General features: G+C 45.1%; 1 protein-coding gene across 1 annotated transcript in view; it reads left to right on the top strand.

Moving 5' to 3' along the window:
- Window positions 1-8,685: 8,685 nt before the first annotated feature.
- LOC311244124 (uncharacterized protein) overlaps window positions 8,686-24,957 on the top strand; it is a gene marked incomplete at its 5' end in the record, with an annotated part of 30,902 nt that continues 14,630 nt past the window's right edge. The window contains 3 exons of the mRNA XM_084333534.1: window positions 8,686-9,015; window positions 9,739-9,885; window positions 11,336-11,462. Of these exons, the coding sequence (XP_084189660.1) occupies window positions 8,686-9,015; window positions 9,739-9,885; window positions 11,336-11,462 (604 nt within the window). The remainder of the gene's footprint in view (window positions 9,016-9,738; window positions 9,886-11,335; window positions 11,463-24,957) is intronic.

Here is a 24,957-nt window from a genome sequence, read left to right as displayed (position 1 = left end):
GGCCAGAGTAAAATAGTGCTACAGTACAATCAACAGCGGGGTGTATTAGAAGGCTATGGTGAAGAGGTACGTTTTTCGCTTATTTCTGAAAATATTAAGAGATCTAGCTTCCCTAATGTCCATAGGTAGTGTGTTCCATAACTTTGGTGCATAGTTAGCAAAGGCTGCATCCCCGATTTTCTTTAGACTGTGGCTTGGAACCTTCAATAGTAGATGGATCGCAATGTTTATACTTTGTATATAAGGAGGAGGACCTTGAAATCAATTCTAAATGATACCGGAAGCCAGTGTAGGTTATTTACTTGTAACTTTGGGTTTGATCCAAGGAGTAAGTTGCCCCATATTGCTCTGTAACATTTCTCTTTTTGTTATAGGACCGACTAGTAGGATTTCAGTTTTGCCCTCATTTAATTTTAGGAAGTTGTTCGTCATCCATTTGTTTATTGCTAAGAGACAGGCGGAAATGGAGTTTATAGCTGTGTGATAATTTGGTTCAGCGGAGTGTAATCTGCGTAACTATGGAAACATACATTGTGCTTTCTAATGATGTCTCCTCAATGTTCAATGTTCAATGCAATGTTCAATGCAAGTAAAGCACTTTAAACTTTAAGTATGACTAAATGCTTTCTTGACTATATATATAGTAACTGTTCCAAAATGCATAGATTTCTATATGTATTTTAGGGGTTTGGGGGGCTAGCTCTTTTTAATATAAATGTCAGATTGTTTTATTTATTTCATAGATTTCTATGCATTTCAGGAGTTTGGGGGGCTGGCTCCCCCAAATAATTAAATAACATAACTCTAACCTAACCCTAAAACCGAAATAAAGTTTAAAAAAAATAGTTACAAAATCCACCCATTTTCGCCCACAAACCGGCCAAAACCGGCCAAATTTTTTTCAATGTTTTTGGAGCCCTTCTGTGCCCTACTGAAGTGCTGGGTCTAGATACGCCCCTGGCACAGTGACTGCTGCTCGAGGTCCTTCAAACTAATTTAACATTTGATTGTGATTGTTTTGTAAAACACTGCATCAAATGTATTAGGGGCGTACAACGCGATTAGTGCAATTTTCCTGTGAGAATATTCAACCTTTGCCATTGTTATCCTCCAGCACTTTGATATCTAGATTACGTCTCGTCACTATAGCGACACCTTTTGTCTTGTTGCTGGCAGAGGATGAGGAAATTACATGGTATTGTTGGTTCGCCAGTCTTGCTACATCGGCCATCATTAAATGAGTTTCACTAAGAAGAGCTATGTCAATTTTCTTTCTCTTTAGTAAACAAAGGACACTGGTATGTTTATGAGGTGTGTTAAGCCCCCCTGTATTCCATATTAATGTGTTCAATTTAGCCATGGTCGTAGTTGTCTATGTGTAGCAAAACATACCAATGCAGCCAAGCTAGGGTCGGGGAATGCTGATCCCGAGAGCTCTGGACAGTCCATGTCATGATTTTGGAGGAGGAACAATTACACAAACACAGGACAATAACACAAAACACAGAAATATACAACACCAATACCCCTCCCACCCCCCTATTCCACACACCTATCCGTCAACCCCAAGGATTGACCTCCCACACTTACCCCATACTCCAACCCCACTGATCCATCCGCTACGGACAGCCAACTTCCTCCTGATTCCCACTGGGAATCCCATTCTAAGACGATCCCATCCCCGCTCCCCCTTAGTCAAAGTTACAATTAAACCCCCACTAATCTTGAAGTAAAATCAATGGTTAATACAGTCATTGGTTAAAGTGAATTTAGTATTTCAAATGTAATAAGCTACTCCTGAGTTAACAGTTCAATAATCCTGAACATAAGGCTCATTAACAACCAGCCAAACATAATAAGAAATACAAAGTAATACAGATCTACTATCGGTATTACAAGCATAAACATAAACATTGGCCCTACGTTGAGCCAACCACACGGGCATCTCGATAACATTGTTTACAATTAAACATCAACGCCATCCCTGTAACTAACTACTTCTAATTAACAGTTCAGTAACCACGAACATAGGGCTTGATGCCAAAATGTGCCCAATATTTCACAATCACTGCACCATCCTGAGATAACAACACTGCTGGCAGTGTCCAATACAATTATACTATAAAAAGATAAATGAAACGAAACGGTATGGCACTGTAATTTAGGCTCCTGATCTTATGACCAGGCACATTGGTTTGAGAATAACAGTAATGTTATTAGTTAGTACATTAGTATTAATGTGCAGCAACACTACTTCTAAACGATATATCATTACTACCAGCATCCATTCAACATAAAATAATGCATGTGGGGGAGGAAATGATTTTTGTGATGTCTTTTGTGGTGTCTGTAATAGTACAAGTTGGTTTTTATGTTATGTATTTATTATTTGTATTATTGCTAATGTCGTTATTGTTGCTATTATTATTGTTGTGGTACTGTGTGGCCCTGTTATTATTATTATTACTGTATTGTGTTGCCTTTTTTATGTTTAAAATGAAAAAAAAAAAATTTGATAATAAAAAGAGAATAACAGTAATGTTGTCCAAATGTTCCAGTAATGTTGTCCAAATGTTCCCGATATCTCCTAAACATTGCGCCAACCTGAGCCAACAGCAAGCGGTGTCCAATACAACCATACTATATTTAAAATAAATGAAATCAAATAATTGAAAATGTAAATAAGGCCTCCGGTAACTATAGCCCATTAGCCCACACGGAATCAGACAACGCCGGTGCCTTTGACCCGCATATCGTCTATCCCAAACAAATCGTTTAAGCGTGAGCTAACCGCATAGTTAAAATATTGTAGAAAGATATTGTTTTAAGCAGCTAAATTAAAAAAGGATAAAACTAAACATTATTGGTCAGTAGCCATTGTAGCAGGTATGTTAGGCTACATAACACTAGCTAAGGATCTAGACTCCTAGAGTGAGCCAAATGCAATACAGTGTGTCAATTCAAGTACATGTCCAGCTAGCTTAACACATTCACGGCCATTGGAATTCCCCATCTAGCTATAGCTGGGCCAGCTTTCCATTACACACTTTCACTGTGCGTCACGTTGTTTGTAGAGCTAAATCTATATTTTATATTATGGATACAATATCATGGTCATTTGACAGTAAGAACCTTCCGTCCAAGATGCAAAAAAGAAAAGAAATGTCATCCATACGTTCCCGTTTTATACTGTGGTGAATATGAGTGTTCGGAATGATCTGGGCTAATTCCTGTGAGGCTATTTATAAGCCGCAACGTGTATTATACCAAATCCATTGCCGTTTTGTCCCTACACACACTACAATTAAAAATCGAATTAATTATTATTTAAATTTTTCCAAGTTTGGCAGCCATTTCTGGATTATTTCAATCTAAAATTCCCGGCAGAGGATGCTTAGGCATAGGATAGGCCATTTCTATATGGCAAGTGACAACCTCTATAGGAACAATGCAATTTTCTTTGATTATTATTACTATTTTTATTTTATTTTTGTCTACTTTATTTTTCATTTATTTTAGGTATTGTGCGGTTATATGTAGTCATGTATTGTATGTATGTTTGTACGTATGTATATAATGTTGTTGAACCTTTAAAAAACCAATAAAAACTATTTAAATAAAAATCTAATTAATATGATAGGTATTATGTTTCATCATGAATGCATGAAAGGGGGGGGGGGGGTCGTTTCTGATTAATTGATGCCAATAACGGCATTTGTTATTACCACAACATACACTGATCAGGGGGATGGCTATGAAAACCTTGCTCGATCAAGCTGAAATTGACGTCAAATTGTTCTTACCTGTGGCCGGTGGGATTCCAAAAAGAATATTCTAATTATTTGATCGCTATCTGGTAGATCGTATGTTAACGGCCAAAAACGTATATATATGTTTTTAGATCGTTTTCCCTTTTATTCTATTTTAATACCCTATTCAATGTCAGGCTGTATGTTGCCTGTAAAAGCCATACTCGGACTCCGAAGGTGCAGTACCGGCCATATCCTGCTAGTAGCGCTGTATCGAGAATGCAGTAATCCCTGTTCCAGACCTGGTGCCACACGATAACGCTCCGGGCGCTCTTTTCTACTAACCTGAACCTAGGGCTTCACCCGATCGCATTGAATCGTTTTCCCCCGAACCATTATGCTGTGGTGGGTTATGTCGTGGGCCAAATGGACATATGATCTACCAGATGGCAATCAAATAATTGGAATATTCTTTTTGGAATCCCACCGGCCACAGGTAAGGACAATTTAACGTAAATTTCAGCTTGATCGTGCAAGGTTTTCATAGCCATCCCCCTGATCAGCGTATGTTGTGGTAATAACGAATGCCGTTATTGGCAATCAATTAATCAGAAACGACCCCCCCCCTCTCATGCATTCATGATGAAACATAATACCTATCATAAGCATTTGATTTTTTAATTGTAGCGTGTGTAGGGACAAAGCGCCAATCGATTTGGTATAATACATGTTGCGGCTTATAAACAGCCTCCCAGGAATTAGCCCCGATCATTCCGAAATAACACTCATTCACCACGGTATAAAACGGGAACGTATGGATGGAATGTTTTTTTCTTTTTTGCATCTTGAACGGAAGGTTCTTACTGTCAAATGACCATGATATTGTATCCATAGCTATAATATAAAATATAGATTTAGCTCTACAAACAACGTGACGCACAGTGAAAGTGTGTAATGAAAAGCTGGCTGTGGCTAAACAGGCTGGGTAATTCCAATGGCCGGGAATGATTTAACAATTGTGTGTATTGAGCTGTACTGTACTGTACAGTACTGTACTGTACTGATTTTTCTCCCATCCCACTGTTAGTCGTTATGCCAATTCCCAACCCCCTTCCTGGTTGTTGCGCACTTTCCCCTACTGTTGGTCCAAGAGGCCGGAGACTGTCACAAGTGTCACATGCTTTCCTCTGACGCATGTGCAGCCAGCCGGCAGCCAGCCTGGCCGTGCAGATTCTCACCGGGAGAGTGTAACGTGTGGAAGGTCGCACTACCTCTCTCCAGATCCTACCCTCGCTGAGCAGACGCCCCGACCGAACTGTAGGGGTCGCTGTCCACAACGCCCAGGACCCACCCACGGCTCCCCTCCCCCTAACTCAGCCAAACGAGTTAGTATAGCGATCAGCCCGAGCCAAGGCAATGCTGACTCTACGGGAGTCGAGACCGCAGCCTCTTGCATTGGTGACGAGCACAATCTCCGCTACGCCACCTGACCGCCTATTCTGCAATCTGTTAATTAATGTTTTCAATCAATCAATCAATCAATCCCCTTTTGGAGCGGGCCTCTCGGACGATTAGCTCTCTCGTCTGCAATCTATGGAACCTCACAATAATGGGTCTTGGAGCCCGATCCTTTCTGGGCCTCGCTAGGTTAGCTCTGTGGGCTACATCACACTCCGGTGGACTAGGAAGAACGCCATTGCCCAGAAGTTCTTGCAGTAAGCCGGGTATGAAGTCTGAAGGACGGTTCCCCTCAGATTCTTATGTTGAGGCGTCTCTCTCGGGACTGCATCTCGCCAATTCTTGCCTGCATTCTGGTCACCTCCGTCTGTCTGTCGAGCAAGGCCTTTTCCAGTCGCTTCAACCGTTCAAACAGTTTAGAAGCTTCTTCAGTGAGCGATGCTACCTCGTTAGCGTTAGCCAAGGATCTTGTATGCAGCGTCTCCACCATTTCCATCACCGGTTCAATTGCCGTTTTTATCTCCTCCGTCACCGACTGCCGAAATGCGTCGAAAAGCTCCTTTTGAGTCTGAGCAAAATGTTTTTCCATTGCTGCCGCCAAAGCTGATATAAGCTTGCTAATGGCTGCAAGGCTAGCTTCACTTAGCTCAGTCAAGGAGCTAATTGGTATCCCAATGGCTGCCGGCATCGCCATGCCTCGACCCGCGGTCCGCTTGCTCGACATATCCACACAAAAATCAGAGATACTCGACCTGTCGATGCACTTTTAAATAAAAACCAAAAATAAAACAAAGACTATGGGGGTAAAATGTGTGTTTTACAAAGTTTGTGGAGAGCTACTCTGAAACACGTCTTACTCCATGCCGCCTCTAGCTCCGCCCTTATAACGAGCTCTCGTGTAGTAACATTTCTTAGTAACATTTACGTATAGTAACATTTACATTTAATTTAGTTTTCCCTGGAGACAATCTAAGACAATATAGTGGGGCAGCTTAGCTCCAATTTTCAAGAGAATTGTGCATTTTGTGATAAAAGCACCTAATTTGGTCCACATGTAGGTATATTTTGAAAAAATCTGGATATTGGGCCACTGCAAATTCGCCCCCTAGTGGCCATGGCAGGCATCAACGTTTTTAGATCACTTTTAGGGGGGCTCTAGCACCCTTAAATCTCATATCTTTTTTTTTATCCACTTTTTCTCCCATTTTCTATTTTTCTCCCATCCCAATTTCGTATCGTCCAATTCAACCCTCCCCTGTCTCGAACGCTGTTTCATGCCTCCCACAAGCTGGCTGCAATGTGGACGAAGCCATACATAGCACGAGTCCCCTCCGATACTCGAGGTAGCAGCCGTCGCATCTTTTCACCTGCGCGGCGCGATCTTTCAGCGTCAGGGGTCTGCGCTTTGGAGGGGCGCCGCCCCCATCGCTTCTTGATTCTACTGCGCAGGCGCACCAACCGACCTGTAGGAGTCGCTGTCCACAACGTCAGATCCCCACCCCTCAGTTTTCCCTCCCCCTAATACTGCCAATTGTATTAGTACAGACGACCAGCCAAACTGAAAACAATGTGGAGAGCTGGGCTCGAACCCAGCGTCTCCAGCATTGGTGGTGAGTGCCTTGCCCACTGCACCACCTAGCCGCCCTTTAAATCTCATATCTGTAACGTTTGGGCTTTTGCTCTCTCTTAGGAGTAAAAGTCCTAGCGTCACCCTGGAGTATTTCACCCTTTCATTTCTTCCAGGTTGTCCTGATTGCTAATTGACGCCTGCTGTGTGTATTTTGACCACTTGTTTGTTCTCTCATTTGTCAGTTCTTCACAAACGTTACCGTGAGTACGCTGTCTACGGAGACTCACATCGCTCCCGGCCTGGAGGATGCGTCTGCCGTTTTGCAATTATGTTTAGTATTGTTTAGTTTCTTTGTTTATTATTATTCTCTTCTTTTGCTCTAAATGTTTCAATAAAATAAAGAAACAGTATTTTTGTTGAGAAAGAGCAACTACCGTCTCCGCACCTTCTTCTGTTCTGCATTTGGGTCCAACACACTGAACTGTAACAGAAGAACTGACCAAAAATGGACCCAGCAGAACCGCTTCGAACGGCGGGGGCTGATTGCGCAGCAAGACCGCAACCAGCGGAAGTAGAAGACGAGCTTCGGCGTCTGGGAGCTCTCATCACCGACCTCCAGAGTGCCAACCAGGCGACAACAGCAGCCACGGCGGCGGCGGCGGCAGCAGCAGAGGCGGAGACAACAGCAGCAGAAGCAGTGCGACCACCTGTCCGGATGGGAACTCGGGAGCCGCATCTTCCTCCTCCAGAGCGCTTCGGTGGGGGACCAGAGGGCTGCAGAGAGTTCATTACACAGTGTTCGCTCATCTTCAACCTGCAGCCCCTCATGTTTCCCACTTAGCAGTCCAGGGTAGTCTACATAATAACCCTGTTGACAGGTCGTGCTCTTTCCTGGGCGACGGTGGAATGGGAGAATCAGGCCCTGTCCACACGATCACGGGTATTAATGACACAGAAGTTTTGAAAAAAATAAACCTCTGTCCACACAGGTGAATAACCGTGTATAACCGCATACTCACGGCGGCTGGAAAACCAGCAACCGATACATGTAGTACAATGCCAAAGCAGTAGGCGGCGATGTTGTTCAGACATGAAGGCCATTTCAACCAATCAGAAAAGGTTGAACGCTCACTACACTTCCTGCTTAAAAATGACAAAGCCACCATCTTTAAATACCTTGCGTTAGCCATTTAGCCAATGTAGCATATATTTTTCAGCAAAGAAAGTGCAATAAAAGTGCAATAAACAAACGGATACATTCACTGTGTGTTCTGCCTCTCATTTGTTGATGAAACAAAACCAACAGCAACACAATTTACCACCAAGAGCGGATAGTTTAGTCTCACAAAAAGATCTCCGGTGTTGTTAGCTACACCACACGCTAATGTGAATGGCATTCTCTATGTATAGTAAGCATCGAGGCTAGTATCGGCGATTTTGTTAGCTTACATGCTAACGTAATAATGTGGTAACGTTAACGCTAGTAGAGAGACATCAGTCGATCACAACACTCTTCAACACAGACGATACGTTTCGAACAAAAGTTTGTTACAATCATTTTCATATAACGCTACTTGGGACAGCTCTGCTGTCAACACTGGTGTAGCTGGCTCTGCTCTAATCTCTCTACCCCGCGCTCGGTTGCTAACTTGCTATTGTTTCCGACAGTCTGCCGTGAACATGGGAAATAATTGCGACAGCTCTGCTGTAAACACTGGGAATAACCTCGGTTGCTATGCCCACACGCACCCACTGCAACCGGGATGTGCGCAAAACTTCACCCTGGACTCAAAGACTGCGGTTGCAGTGTAGCAAACCCCCGGGTGTGTGGCCGAACAGTGCAACTGCGCACATACAATCATGGTTACATTAAATCCAGCACTGGTGTAGACAGCCCCTCACTCTCCAATGTGCAACAACGTTAACACCTTTACCCGGGAGCTACGGAAGGTTTTCGACACCTCCCGAGCGATTTCCATACATGAGACAGGTCGCCGGCTCACAGCTTGCCGACAGGGCGACCGCTCAGTAACCGACTACGCCATCGACTTCCGTATTGTGGCCCGAGAGGCAGGTTGGGAGGAGCGTTCCGTGGTCGCTCAGGGGCTTTCGGAGGGGATGAAGGACGAGCTGTCTCTTCGAGACCTTCCCGAACACCTGGACGGTGTCATCGACCTTGCCATTCGTGTGGACAACCGTCGCCGGGAGCGAGAACGGGAGAGGAACTCATTGCCACAGGTACTCTCCCGACTCCCTCTCGGTTATGAGACACCTGCCCGATTTCCACAAGAGACCGTGGGTGACGAACCCATGCAGCTGTATTTAACGTATTTAACAGAAGCGCTGCTTCCACTGTGGGGGCACCGGTCATCGCGTTAATACCTGTCCTGGTGTCTCGGGAAACGGGAGGTCTCGCTAGGCTTGGGAGGGGTATTAGCGGGAGGGCAACTATCCTCTGTCACCAACAAGTCTTGAAAAAAAGTTCTCGCTCTCTCGTCCTGAGATGCTTTCCATGAATTGCTATATTGAGGAGGCACTGGCCGCGGGCCACATACGTCCTTCCACCTCACCTGCGGGCGCTGTTTTTTTTTTGTGGCTAAAAAGGATGGTGACCAGCGTCCCTGTATAGATTATCATGGGTTAAACGACGTTAGTATCAAGAACCGTTACCCCTTGCCTCTCATGGACACCGCCTTTGAGTCACTACAGGGGGCGCAAGTTTTCTCCAAACTTGACTTACGTAATGCCTATAACTTGATTAGGATTAGAGAGGGGGATGAATGGAAGACTGCGTTTAACACACCCAACGGGCATTACGAGTACCTAGTCATGCCTTTTGGCTTAGCTGACGCTCCTGCAGTCTTTCAAGCGCTGGTCAACGACATGCTGCAGGACCTAATAGGAGTGTCGGTCTTCGTGTATCTAAATGACATTCTTATTTTCTCTCGTGATATATCGCAGCATCAACAGCACGTCCGACAGGTTCTCCAGCGTCTCCTCCAGCATCAGCTGTTTGTTAAAGCCGAGAAATGTGTGTTTCATACAGACACTGTGTCCTTTCTGGGGTTTGTACTAACCAGGGGCGATCTGCGTATGGATCCGGCCAAGGTGAGTGCGGCCCTAGACTGGCCTCGTCCCTCTTCGCTCAAACAGTTGAAAAGGTTTTTAGGGTTTGCTCATTTCTACAGGTGCTTTATTCGTAACTTTAGTGCCTTAGCTGCTCCCTTAATGGCTCCCACGAAAGCATCTCTCCCAGGCTTTGACTGGTCGCCTCGGGCAGAGACAGCTTTCTGTGACCTCAAACGTCGATTTACCTCTGCCCCTGTATTAGTCCACCCCGACCCGGAGGTTCCGTTTCTGGTAGAAGTGGATGCCTCCGATGTTGCGGTGGGGGGGGTGCTCTCTCAGAGATGCTTAAAGGACGGGAAAGTGCATCCTTGCGCTTTTTGTCCTCGGCCGAACGCAATTACGACGTGGGAAATCGGGAATTATTGGCCATCAAACTAGCTAGGAGGGGGCTGCACACCCATTAACTGTGTGGACCGACCACAAGAACCTGGCTTATATCCAGGGGGCTAAACGCCTTAACCCTCGCCAAGCTAGGTGGGCGTTATTCTTTACACGCTTCCACTTCTCCATCTCCTTTCGGCCCGGGTCAAAGAACGTCAAACCTGACGCACTCTCCCGCCTGTTCGATCCTACGGACAGAGAGGAGAAACCCCATCCCATTATTCCCCAGGCCCTTATTCTTGCTCCCGTGTCATGGGGCATAGACAGGGTGGTAAGGTCGGCACTGGCACGGGAGCCTGATCCTGGGGGGGGTCCTCCGGGGCGGCTGTATGTGCCCAAGGCTGCGCGTTCACGGCTGTTGCAGTGGGCACATACCTCCTCACTTACCGGTCACCCGGGGGCCGCCAGGACCTTGGATTTCATCCGCAGGAGGTTCTGGTGGCCCACGGCGGAGGGGGATACACGTTCATTTGTGGCAGCTTGCCCAGTGTGTGCGCGCAGTAAGACCTCTCGCTGTTCCCCGGTGGGGCTTCTCCGTCCCCTTCCCATTCCCAAACGTCCCTGGTCACACATATCCTTAGACTTTATTTCAGGTCTCCCTCCTTCTGATGGCCTTACGACCATTTTGGTGGTGGTGGACCGCTTCTCCAAAGCTGCTCACTTTATTCATCTCCCCAAACTCCCCACGGCTCGGGAGACGGCTGACCTAGTGGTGCAGCATGTCTTTCGGGTCCACGGGCTTCCTCAAGATATTGTGTCTGGCCGGGGCCCTCAGTTCGCCTCCAGGTTCTGGAAAGCGTTTGCTTCCAGTCTCGGCGCCTCCGTCAGCCTGTCATCTGGATTTCATCCCCAGTCTAATGGGCAGACGGAGCGCGTCAACCAGGATCTGGAGGGCGTTCTGAGGTGCTATGTCTCCGGTAACCCGGCAACGTGGAGTCGGAGGCTGGCGTGGGCAGAATATGCTCATAACACCCTTCTCTGTTCTTCTACGGGATTGTCTCCCTTCCAATGCCAATATGGCTTTCAACCTCCCCTTTTTCCCGAGCAGGAGCAGGAGGCAGAGGTGCCTTCCGTCCAGGCTCACGTGGCTCGCTGTCACCGGACCTGGAGCCAGGTTCGAGCAGCGCTGCGGAAAGCCTCTGTTAGGTCTCAGCGTCAGGCCAACCGCAAGCACCGTCCGACCCCGGTTTTCCGTCCGGGGCAGAGGGTCTGGCTTTCGACCCGGGATCTTCCCCTCCGGGTCGAGTCCAGGAAGCTGGCCCCACGCTTTGTGGGTCCTTAAAAGTGGTTTGTGGGGTTAACCCAGTGGCCTACAGGCTGTTACTCCCAACTTCCATGCAGGTTCATCCGACATTTCACGTTTCTCTTTTAAAACCCTTCCTCACGTCGCCCTTGTCCCCGCCGCTCCCCGCCGCTCCTCCACCCCGCATCCTTGATGGACAGACGGTCTACACTGTGCGGAGGATCGTGGGTTGCAGGCGGAGGGGTAGGGGGTTTCAGTTTTTGGTGGATTGGGAGGGGTATGGGGTAGAATAGCGATCCTGGGTACCTCAGAGGGATATTCTAAATCACAGTCTTATTGATGACTTTCGTCGACTGCATCCCGAGGCCCCTAGGTGAACGTCAGGTGCCGTTCGTCGGGGGGGGGGATACTGTAACGTTTGGGCTTTTTACTTAGGAGTAAAAGTCCTAGCGTCACCCTGGAGTATTTCACCCTTTAATTTCTTCCAGGTTGTCCTGATTGCTAATTGACGCCTGCTGTGTGTATTTTGACTCTCTTTATAATGACCACTTGTTTGTTCTCTCATTTGTCATCTCTTCACAAACGTTACCGTGAGTACGCTGTCTACGGAGACTCACATCGCTCCCGGCCTGGAGGATGCGTCTGCCCTTTTGCAATTATGTTTAGTATTGTTTAGTTTCTTTGTTTATTATTATTCTCTTCTTTTGCTCTAAACGTTTCAAGAAAATAAAGAAACAGTATTTTTGTTGAGAAAGAGCAACTACCGTCTCCGCACCTTCTTCTGTTCTGCATTTGGGTCCAACACACTTACCTGAACCGTAACAATACCAGGAGAATGTTACCTTTCCAGTGATACCAATGTTATGACATTGGTGACATTCAATATGTAAAATGGCATATCTCTGGTTCTATTTGGACTAGAATAATAATATTGGTATCTCTGGAAAGGTAACATTCTCCTCTGGCTGATGAAATGTGAAATGTAGGGGGGGACAGCCCCCGTAAAAGTGATCTAATAATGTTGATGCCGGCCATGGCCAGTAGGGGGCGAGTTTGCAGTGGCCCAATATCCAGATTTCTTCTAAATATATTAAGCTGCATACTGTATGTACCAAGTTTGACGGTTTTATCACAATTGAAAAGTCAAGATAGACTGCGCTCACAAATTATAACACTGGGTGCTGAAATCCCGTCGAGTATAATAGAAAAAGAAAGCAATACGCTTGGACCAGCACTCACAGATTTTGGTATATTTAATGGCAGCCTGAAACAAACATGTTTCGGAACGATTATGTTCCTTCCTCAGTGTTGATGGCTAGCCTTATCACAATTGCACAATTCTTCAGCTAAGCTGCCCCACTAATAGGTCTGCTGTGGCCACTACTAAATGCAGGATAGATACTGTAGGCTGGGAGGACCTCTAGAATGGCTACCACCTTATAATAATAATAATAATAATAATAATAATAATAATAATAATAATAATAATAATAATAATAATAATAATAATAATAATAATAATAATAATAATAATAATAATGATAATAATGATAATAATAATAATAATGCAGGAATTATGTGAATGATCTTGCATTATCTGTGTGTATACGTACATATGTATGTGTGTGTGTATGTGTTTGTGCATGCATATGTATCCATGTATATATGTATGTGTGTGTGTGTGTGTGTGTGTGTGTGTGTGTGTGTGTGTGTGTGTGTGTGTGTGTGTGTGTTTGTTTGTGTATGCATGATGCATGCATGCATGCATGGATATGTATGCATGTATGTATATGTGTGTGTGTGTGTGTGTGTGTGTGTGTGTGTGTGTGTGTGTGTGTGTGTGTGTGTGTGTGTGTGTGTGTGTGTGTGTGTGTGTGTGTGTGTGTGTGTGTAGGCCCTACACTGTAGGGGGATTAAAAGGTGTGGTTGTGAGCTGCGAGGTCAGTTAGTTCCAGCCTGCGGAGAGAGAGGCGGCGTGGCCTTGGAACAGTGTGGGGGTGGTTCACTTCCCCTTTCCCTGCCTCACAGCTTCCTGTGAGCGCTCCAACCGTTAACCACACCCTTCTCCCCTGCCCCTGTAACAACCCCCCCCCCCCCCACACACACACACACACACCAACCCCCCCCCCCTCCACCCCCGCAAGGCACCAGGCCCTAAGCACCGCTCCCGTCGTACACAGACTCTCTCCCTCCTCTATTCCCCTGCCAATAACCACATGTACTCTAACAATAGCCCTCTTCCCCCATAGTCACACATCTTTACCCTGATCCTCTCTCTCTCTCTCTCTCTCTCTCTCTCTCTCTCTCTCTCTCTCTCTCTCTCTCTCTCTCTCTCTCTCTCTCTCTCTCTCTCTCTCTGTAACTCTCTCTATGTTTCTCTCTCTCTAACTCTATGTTTCTCTCTCTCTAACTCTCTCTATGTCTCTCTCTCTCTCTAACGCTAACTCTGTTTCTCTCTCTCTAACTCGCTCTATGTCTCTCTCAGTGTAACTCTCTATGTTTCTCTCTCTCTTTCTCTTCCTCTCTCTCTTTCTCTCTCTCTGTGTATCTCACACACACTCTCTCTCTCTCTCTCTCTCTCTCTCTCTCTCTCTCTCTCTCTCTCTCTCTCTCTCTCTCTCTCTCTCTCTCTCTCTCTCCTCCTCTCCTGCTCCATACTTGACCCCTGCTGGCTAATTATGACCCTGTGAGCTTGTTATAATTAGTATGGGTGCGCATGTGCATACAGGCGTTCCTGCTCGTGCCACTGTGGTCACACAGGTATCTTTGTGCTTGTTAAGGGCTACAGCAGTGGTTCTCACGCCACGGTTCGCATGCGGCTCTTTGATAACACTATGTTGCAGCTCTTTAAAGGGATAGTTTGGATTTGTTGTTAAATTGTATGAAATACTTGCCAGTGTAGCGCAGTCGAAACAAAGCTATTAGCTTACTTACTGAGTCCCGTTTGTCGGAGTTCTGACCGGGTTTCCGAGTGAACAGGGAAGCTTTAGAAAAACAGCAGTTTAATCCACACCACAGCATGAATGCATGAATGCATGAATGCATGAATGAATGTATGAATGTATGAATGAATGAATGAATGAATGAATGAATGAATGAAATATTTTTATTTTCTAAGTATAAAGTAGTATAAAAACTAAAATATATCTGTTAATTTGACATGTACAAAAGATAATAAAAAAAGGCAACAAAAAGAGAAACAGATAAACAAATCATAATCTACCCTGTTCGAAAAAGGAGTAGGAAGAAGTATACATTTTTTTAAATTAACTTTTTTAAATTAAATTTTAAATTATTTTTAACTATCACAAATTATATAGTTTTATTCTATTGGTAATTTTATGTATAAACGCTGTATCTCTATACAATCCAATACATTTATATTTAAATAAATTTATATAAATATATAATATATATATACTAAATAAATACCACATGATATACATAATTTCTTCTATTTTTTTTATTTACATCTTACACATACTCCCAATCAACACACTTCCTCTTCCAGATACCCATTTAAGAAAGATTTTTTGTACATCTTTTTAAACTGATTTATGTTTGTACTCTGTTGTAGCAGACCAAGGGTTTCAACACAACACCACAGTCCTGCAGCATTCTGAAACACCTGACAGGCCGCTTCACCTGTGAAACGGCTCCGGCATGTTTCAAGGAAAATAACTGTGCCAAGTGATCGCAGAATGTAAAGCGCTGGAGGACGATGGTTTTGTGTTAAAAGATAGGTAACCCGTTTGCCTGCATGTCGTTGTGGATTAAAACGTTTTGGTTTCAAGACCCTGTCGTTCTGGTTCGCTCTGTCATTTAAACTAATAGCTTTGCATCCACTACAGTACTACACTACTGGCAAGTATTTCATACAACTTAATGTACAAAAATGTGTAGTCTCCAATTTAGAGTTTTCTAACATGTTTTTTTAACATTTCAAAGGATTTTGTCCAAGACATTTTCCAGCAGTGATAATCCATTCAAACGTAATTTTACCATTAGTTACAACTACTGACCTATGAAGATCTGATGCTCCCTCCCTCTCCACTCCCTTCTGAAGGATCTGCTAGTTGCACGCTCTGCACCTCATCATGCGCTCTGCACCTCACTGCTCTCTGCACCTCATCCTCATAGTTAAGGAAGTTCAGAGTATCGGGGAAGATACTCCAGTCCTTCTACTCAGGAGCTGTAGAGAGCATCTTGACCGGAAACATCACTGCCTGGTATGGGAACAGCACGGCACAGGACAAGAAGGCCCTACAGAGAGTGGTGCGCTCAGCCGAGCGTACCACGGGTATTGCGCTACCTCCCCTGCAGGCTCTATACAACAAGAGGTGCAAATCCAGAGCCTGCAGGATAATGAAAGACCCCCACCACCCCAATAACAGCCTGTTCCAGCTGCTGAGGTCAGGCAGACGCCTGCGAACCCCAGCTACTAGGACGGAGAGGCTTAGGCTAAGCTTCTTCCCCCAGGCCATCAGAGCCTTGAACAATGAACATTGAGAGACACAGAAACTGAACTATCCACACACAAGCACACACAAGCACATACACGACACGCACGCTGAGCACGCTCACACACTAGCAGCCACTTTAACACTCATGCCGCACACACGCACACTTATGGCCAGAGGAAAGGCCACTTTAAAGTAGTATAACATCAGGAACAGTGTATTGCACTACTAAAGCTACCTAGCATGTCCTATATGCTCTGTAAATACTATGTACAGATACCGAGATGGCACACCATGTACCTGTTTATTGCACTGTTTTATTGGATTCTATTAATATGTTGTACCACTGTATTTTTATTGGATTCTATTATATGTTGTACCACTGTATTGCACATCGTCGCGGGCAAGACCAGCCGCATTTCATTGTATACCTGTATGCCGTGACAATTAAAACTCTTGACTTGACTTGACTTGACTATCCTGCTCTCTGCACCTCACTGCTCTGCACCTCACTGCTCTGCACCTCACTGCTCTGCACCTCACTGCTCTGCACCTCATCCTGCTCTCTGCACCTCACTGCTCTGCACCTCACTGCTCTGCACCTCATCCTGCTCTCTGCACCTCACTGCTCTGCACCTCACTGCTCTGCACCTCACTGCTCTCTGCACCTCATCATGCGCTCTGCACCTCATCCTGCTCTCTGCACCTCACTGCTCTGCACCTCACTGCTCTGCACCTCACTGCTCTGCACCTCACTGCTCTGCACCTCATCCTGCTCTCTGCACCTCATCCTGCTCTCTGCACCTCACTGCTCTGCACCTCACTGCTCTGCACCTCACTGCTCTGCACCTCACTGCTCTGCACCTCATCCTGCTCTCTGCACCTCATTCTGCTCTCTGCACCTCACTGCTCTGCACCTCACTGCTCTGCACCTCATCCTGCTCTCTGCACCTCATCCTGCTCTCTGCACCTCACTGCTCTGCACCTCATCCTGCTCTCTGCACCTCATCCTGCTCTCTGCACCTCACTGCTCTGCACCTCACTGCTCTGCACCTCATCCTGCTCTCTGCACCTCACTGCTCTGCACCTCACTGCTCTGCACCTCATCCTGCTCTCTGCACCTCACTGCTCTGCACCTCACTGCTCTGCACCTCATCCTGCTCTCTGCACCTCACTGCTCTCTGCACCTCATCCTGCTCTCTGCACCTCATCCTGCTCTCTGCACCTCATCCTGCTCTCTGCACCTCACTGCTCTGCACCTCACTGCTCTCTGCACCTCATCCTGCTCTCTGCACCTCATCCTGCTCTCTGCACCTCACTGCTCTCTGCACCTCACTGCTCTGCACCTCACTGCTCTCTGCACCTCACTGCTCTGCACCTCATCCTGCTCTGCACCTCACTGCTCTCTGCACCTCACTGCTCTGCACCTCATCCTGCTCTGCACCTCACTGCTCTGCACCTCATCCTGCTCTCTGCACCTCACTGCTCTGCACCTCACTGCTCTGCACCTCACTGCTCTGCACCTCACTGCTCTGCACCTCATCCTGCTCTCTGCACCTCACTGCTCTGCACCTCATCCTGCTCTCTGCACCTCACTGCTCTGCACCTCACTGCTCTGCACCTCACTGCTCTGCACCTCACTGCTCTGCACCTCATCCTGCTCTCTGCACCTCATCCTGCTCTCTGCACCTCACTGCTCTGCACCTCATCCTGCTCTGCACCTCACTGTGCGCTCCAGGGCTACAGGGCACTCATTGGACAATTTGGCCTATGTCATTTGTTAAGTAATTGGTAAAGTATATTATTATATACTTATTGTTATGTGTCTTGTAAGCCCATATGGGCTGGGCATACATCTGTATGTAAGACACGAAAATAAAAAATATCAAATCAAATCAAATCAAAAACCATGCACTTGAAGATTACAATCAGGTCTCGACTTTCTGGATCTTGCAAGCAGTGCAAGGCTTGACATTACCACTGCTACCTGCCAAATGTGGGTAGAATTTGGCTTTTTTTTTAGGCCTTTTGGAGCCTTTTGGTGCCCGAAAGAATGCACTTCCATGATGGCATCTTGAAACAAATCATTGTGTTCACCATCAAAAACTACTTGTATGATTGCCTTGCATCTTTGTTTGGACCCCTGGGAATATTAGCAATCATTGGTCCTCATTCTTGAACCTGTTCGTAAGTGCCTTGGTAAATATCTTGGTAAAAATGTCGTACCAACAGATTTACGGAAACCCTCCTCCGGATTCCTGAACGCGTGAAACGGTCTACGTAAGTGGGGGGAAACGTTCACAGCTGTGCTCCGCTGAATGAAATACGTCATTCAATCTAAAACTCTAAAAGTCTCGTAGTGTTGACCAAGGTGGTGGATGTCTCGGGGTGATGGCCAAAATTGCAGTGACTGTTCTACCCCCACATTGGTTATGTGCACCATTGAGGTCATGGATCAGCTTCATACTGCCTTCTGTCCGACCTACAACGTCTAAAACATGCCTGTTCTAGTTCATTGCTGGGTTAAGTACTTCTATTTGATTCACATATATGCTTACTACATGTATCTATTCTATTCACATATATGCTTACTACATGTATCTATTGCTATGTCCGCCCATCACAAACACGCGAACTGTCTAACGCCTGTCCCCGTCTCCCTGTCTCCCTGTGAGAGGTTGTCTCGTGGTGATGACCGGAGTGGTGGACGTCCCGTGGTGATGGCCGGGAAGATACAATCCTCTCTATGCCACCCCATACCTCAAATGGATCCGTCATCAGCTCTATTTTCAATCTTTCAAAATGTTCTTATGTACCCCAGTTGCTATTGCATGTACTTATTTGTAAATGGTAAATGGTAAATGGCTGCTTTTTTATATAGCGCTTTTATCCAAAGCGCTTTACAATTTGTTACTTACATATATTACCCATTCACACACCGACGGCGGAGGCAACCATGCAAGGTGCCAACCTGCTCATCGGGAGCAATTAGGGGTTAAGTGTCTTGCTCAAGGACACATCGACACGCTGCCCAGGAGGAGTGGGAATCGAACCGGGAACCTCCGGATTGCCAGACGACTGCTCTACCTCCTGAGCCACTGTCTCCCCTATTTGTGTTTCATTACACGTATATGTACATACTTACCAACTGTTTCGCCTGTTTTATAGCAACAGTACTATCACTGACATCTAAGAAGGGAGATCCCCCCTTGAACGGCCCTTCTAAGGTTTCTCCCATCCACATTGCCTGTGGTGCTTTTTTTCCGATTGCTAGGTTTTTAGTGAGTTTTTCCTTACCTTCGTGTGGGGTATGTCTGGGAGTGTTGCATTCATTTATTTATTTTACATTTTATTCTGGATTTCATGGTGTTTTTGTTTTGTTCTTGATTTATTGTGATGTTTCTTCTTGACTTGTTTAAAGAAGACGTGTCTGGCCCATGGGGACATTAACGTGTGTTGTCGGGCCTGTATTGTATTTGATTTGATTAGATTTATATATTGTTATTATACAGCACAAGTACAATACACCATCCAATCAGAGTGGATAAATACATTCTCCATTGTGTAGCATCCAGTGAGGCAGCCTCAGTGCACGAGCACACACACATACGCACGCACGCACGCACGCACACACACGCACGCACGCACGCACGCACGCACGCACGCACGCACGCACGCACGCACACACACACACACACACACACACACACACACACACACACACACACACACACACACACACACACACACACACACACACACACACACACACACACACACACACACACACGTACTGTATATGTGCAAAATTAATCGTTCCAGCAGTAGGCCTCTATTTTTCTAAGGACTTGTTTTATTAGGTATTATAGTAGTACGTCCTACTGTAGGGGTGTAAAGTACTTGAGTAATTGTACTTCGTTACAATACTTAAGTACTGTTTTGGGGGATTTGTACTTTACTCAAGTATTATTAGGTTTGTATACTTTGTACTTTTACTCCATTACATTTCAGAGAAAAAAAACATACTTTTTGTTTTTACTCACATTTAAAATGCAGACCTACAAAGTACAAAGTACAAATCTCACAGGTCCAACCATTTAATTAGTATATTTGAATTGTTTATCTGGCCAAACTAACGTTAACGTTATTAATCCTGCGACCGCAGGTAAACAGCCAATCAAATCCCCATCAATGGAAAATGAACCCGCCCATACCCATGCTGATTGGTCCTTGTGCAACACTAGAAAGCGGGGATCTTTGATTAAACACCTGCTATCAGAAGAATAGACAGTCAGATCCGCATTATGCTGTGGTTAATATTGTGATATTATTCAGGGTACTCCAGTATTCTGTCTTTAATATTGTGATATTATTCAGGGTACTCCAGTATCCTCTCTTTAATATTGTGATATTATTCAGGGTACTCCAGTATTCTGCGTTTAATATTGTGATATTATTCAGGATAATCCAGTATGCTGTGGTTAATATTGTGATATTATTCAGGATACACCATTCTGTTTTTAATATTGTGATATTATTCATGCTGTGATGTGAATGCCGTCCATGTTAGTTTACCTTCAATGGAGAAGTGCATTAAATAATTTTAATGCAAAAAAAAGTCTCCTCTGTTCTTTAATTCCAGCATTGTCTATTGCAGAACACATTCCATTGTGGGCAGAGTGTATGCTTGGTTTCATTCCAGCCTTGCCTAAACACCAGCTGATGGTTTCACTAATTGGCTCACCTCTTCAACTATAACTCACCTGGTGCAATGTATAGTTAAAATGAAAACTTGGCCCACGATGGAATGAGTTTGAGACCCCTGGTCTATCCCTTTCAAAAAAAAGATTTACTTTTACTTTTTAGTACTTAAGTACATTTTAGCCAGATACTTTGACTTTTACTTGAGTCAGATTTTGAGACGGTACCCATACTTTCATTTAAGTATAATATCTGGGTACTTTTTACACCCCTGAGAACATGAGATATTAGCATGACATCTCATTGTAATGTCAATAATGAACCTTTCACTGCGCGATTGGCTCTTGACAAGCGTATGTACAGTATCTTCACTAAGCCGTCTGCCTCACAGGTCTGCTGCATCTTAATAACCCAATCACGCAATATACTGGAATAGACTAAGAATAGATTAACGAATTCGACATAAATCTATAGTTCGATGCAGCAGCTGATACTGTACACACACACATGCGCAACAGCGATTGGCAACTCTTTTATATAATCTCCCAAAATGAGATTAGATTAGATTCAAATGTATTGTCATCATACAGCACAAGTACAATACAACGAAAATAAGTTTGGCATCCAACCAGAGTGCAAATGTAAGTACAATCAAGCTGTTTCTACACTGACTCTTAGATGTGCGCAATCAATGTAATAAATAAATAAAACCAACAATAAATAATATAAGAATAACAAGATGGTATATGGAATATTAATAGTATATTCTACTATAGCTATATCCACGGCGATAGGTTTAGTTTTTATTTATTTGGTTTTTTTCGGACATGGTTGTTGAGTCATGGCTATAAATGTAAAACATAATTGTTAATGATACAAATAGTGTCGTATTTATTATCATTATAATAATTTAATTCCACAGATGTCTGTCATATCGAAGTGATATTGGCATGACATATTTAGCATGACATCTCATTGCAATGTCATTAGTGGACGACTGGGCGCTTGTCAAGAGCCAATCGTGCTGTCTTTCAGTATTGACATTACAATGAGATGTCATGCTAAATGTCATGTTCTACAGTAGGACGTACTACTATAATACCTAATAAAACAAGTCATTAGAATAATAGAGGCCTATTGCTGGAACGATTCATTTCGCACATATATATACAGTACGCGTGTGTGTAGGTGTGTGTGTGTGTGTGTGTGTGTGTGTGTGTGTGTGTGTGTGTGTGTGTGTGTGTGTGTGTGTGTGTGTGTGTGTGTGTGTGTGTGCTCATGCGCTGAAGCTGCCTCACTAATGCATTTATTTAGTTTAGCAATGGAAGGAATACATCAAACCAACAATACATAATATCATATAGAGAAGAAGACAGTATATGGCACTTATTTATTTAGTTTGCCGTCTGTAATGCTCACAATGCCTCATTGAGTCAGGACTATAAATGCAAAACATATTAATTATTAATTATATAAATATTTGGTATTAATTATCATTATAATTATTTCATTCCACGGATGTCTGTAGTATCGGCAATCCCCAATGACTTGTCAGAGAGAAAGCTGTTGAAACCATGGGCGCACACCGGTCTGTCCGATTTACAACTGCCTTTTCGAGTACGTAAATCCTACAAAGAATTTACAATACCAACCAAGCCGTTGGAGAATGCCGAAAAAGTACGTGAATCAAGTTACGAAGGGAATTCTTGGTACGTTTTACGTATGTCCGTTGGAGAATGAGGACCATTGTGTGTTGAGAGAATAGAAAGAAAGAAAAAAGTGTGTGAACAAATGTGTGTGTGTGTGTGTGTGTGTGTGTGTGTGTGTGTGTGTGTGTGTGTGTGTGTGTGTGTGTGTGTGTGTGTGTGTGTGTGTGTGTGTGTGTGTTTCTCTCTCTCTCTCTCGCTCCTGTTCTCTCACCTGAGAGAGAGCCGTATGGACTTCGAGGGGACCTCCCTCTGTAGGCTACTACTGTACATTATTCTATTCCTGTGATTATGGACTTTACTACATACAGTAAATGGACTCTGTGATGATGAGCTGTCTGTAGCCTAGCCTACTACACAGATACTTGATGCATTTGAATTGGCAGGGGAACCATTAATGACAATAATTATACACTACTTGTGGTTTTGCAATACTTATCAATAGTTACGGTTGCCATGGTAATGCTAACACATTTCAGTGGCCTACAGGTACAGCACACATTTATAATAAAACACAAGATACTTGTGCCCTAATGATGAGGATAAGCGCTTAATGAAGAAACCCAGTCCCACACAGTATATGCTTTTTCATATGTGTGTGTGTGTGTGTGTGTGTGTGCGTGTGTGTGTGTGTGTGTGTGTGTGTGTATATGCATGTGTGTGTATGTGAATATGTACTTCAGTTCAGGAGTTCTTTCATAGTCTCTCTCTCCTCTCTTCTCTCTCTCTCTCTCTCTCTCTCTCTCTCTCTCTCTCTCTCTCTCTCTCTCTCAATGTCAGTCTCTCTCTCTCTCTCTCTCTCTCAATGCCAGTCTCTCTCTCTCTCTCTCTCTCTCTCTCTCTCTCTCTCTCTCTCTCTCTCTCTCTCTCAATGCCAGTATCTCTCTCTCCTCTCTCTCTCTCTCTCTCTCTCTCTCTCTCTCTCTCTCTCTCTCTCTCTCTCTCTCTCTCTCTCTCTCTCTCTCTCTCTCTCTCTCTCTCTCTCTCTCTCTCAATGCCAGTCTCTCTCTCTCTCTCTCAATGCCAGTCTCTCTCTCTCTCTCTCTCTCTCTCTCTCTCTCTCTCTCTCTCTCTCTCTCTCTCTCTCTCTCTCTCTCTCTCTCTCTCTCTCTCTCTCTCTCTCTCTCTCTCTCTCTCTCTCTCTCTCTCTCTCTCTCTCTCTCTCAATGCCAGTCTCTCTCTCTCTCTCTCTCTCTCTCTCTCTCTCTCTCTCTCTCTCTCTCTCTCTCTCTCTCTCTCTCTCTCTCTCGGAATCATCAACCACTTTCCACTTTGTGAGTCTTCTATAGATGAGCTTTCTGCTTAGCAACAGTAAGATCAATGTTGACAGGTGGTGTTGGGAGAACATTCCTTTGCTCCCTGTAATTTCCCAATGAGACAGAACAAAATGTTGCTTTCTTTTGTGATGAATTAACAGGTTGTGCGGGGGGGGGGGGGGGGGGGGCAACGCCAAAAAAAACAAGTTACAATGTTAGTATTTCCAACAACAACGTACCACAACGTACCACAGCGTACCATACCAACGTAGACACTCTGGTGTTGCATCGTGGTCATGTCTCATTGGCTCTGATGAAGCGCACATCACATAGTGTACTCTACTGCCGCAGCGCGGAATTGTTGAACGAGATCGTCTGTATGGATGTGTATGTATGTGAGTGGGTGTATATGAGCCTGTGTGGTCTGTCAGCACAGGGAAGGAGGAGATTGTGTGCGTGTGTGCGTGTGTGCGTGTGTGTGTGTGTGTGTGTGTGTGTGTGTGTGTGTGTATGTGTGTGTTTGTGCATGCATGTGTGTGTACATATATATGCGTGTATGTGTGTGTTTATGTGTGTGTATGTGTGTGTTTGTTCAATGTGCATGCATGCGTGTGTACATATATATGCGTGTATGTGTGTGTGTGTGTGTGTGTGTGTGCGTGTGTGTGTGTGTGTGTGTGTGCGTGTGTGTGTGTGTGTGTGTGTGTGTGTGTGTGTGTGTGTGTGTGTGTGTTTAGGGGAGTACAGAGGGTGGAGGTAGAGGTGGTGAGGGGTGTGAGGTCCACTCCTCTATGGGGAGTAATGTTCCTGTAGGGAAGAGGAGGAGGAGGAGGAGGAGGAGGAAGAGGAGGAGGAGGAGGAGGAGGAGGGGGGGGGAGGAGGAGGAGCAGGAGGAGGAGGAGTGGGGTGGAGTGTGTGGTGTTTGAGAGTGTGTGTGTGTAGGTGTGCGTAGGTGTGTGTGTGTGTGTGTGTCTGTGTGTGTGTGTGTGTGTGAGTGTGTGTGTGTGTGTGTGTGTGTGTGTGTGTGTGTGTGTGTGTGCATGTGCGTGTGTGTGTGTGTGTGTGTGTGTGTGTGTGTGTGTGTGTGTGTGTGTGTGCGTGCGTGTGTGTGCGTGCGTGTTTGTGTGGAGGAGTGAGTGTGGGGGCAGCTAGGCCATCTGGACTGTGAGAGAGAGAGAGGGAGGGAGAGGGGATGAGAGGAGAAGAAGAGGAGGGAGGGAGGGAGGGAGGGAGGGAGGGAGGGAGGGAGGGAGGGAGGGAGGGGAGGGAGGGAGGGAGGAGAGAGATAGTGAAAGGAGAGAAAG

Source organism: Notolepis coatsorum (assembly GCF_963971535.1).
Source record: "Notolepis coatsorum genome assembly, chromosome: 17".
Lineage (NCBI taxonomy): Eukaryota > Metazoa > Chordata > Actinopteri > Aulopiformes > Paralepididae > Notolepis > Notolepis coatsorum.
This window is presented reverse-complemented; position numbering and strand designations above follow the sequence as displayed.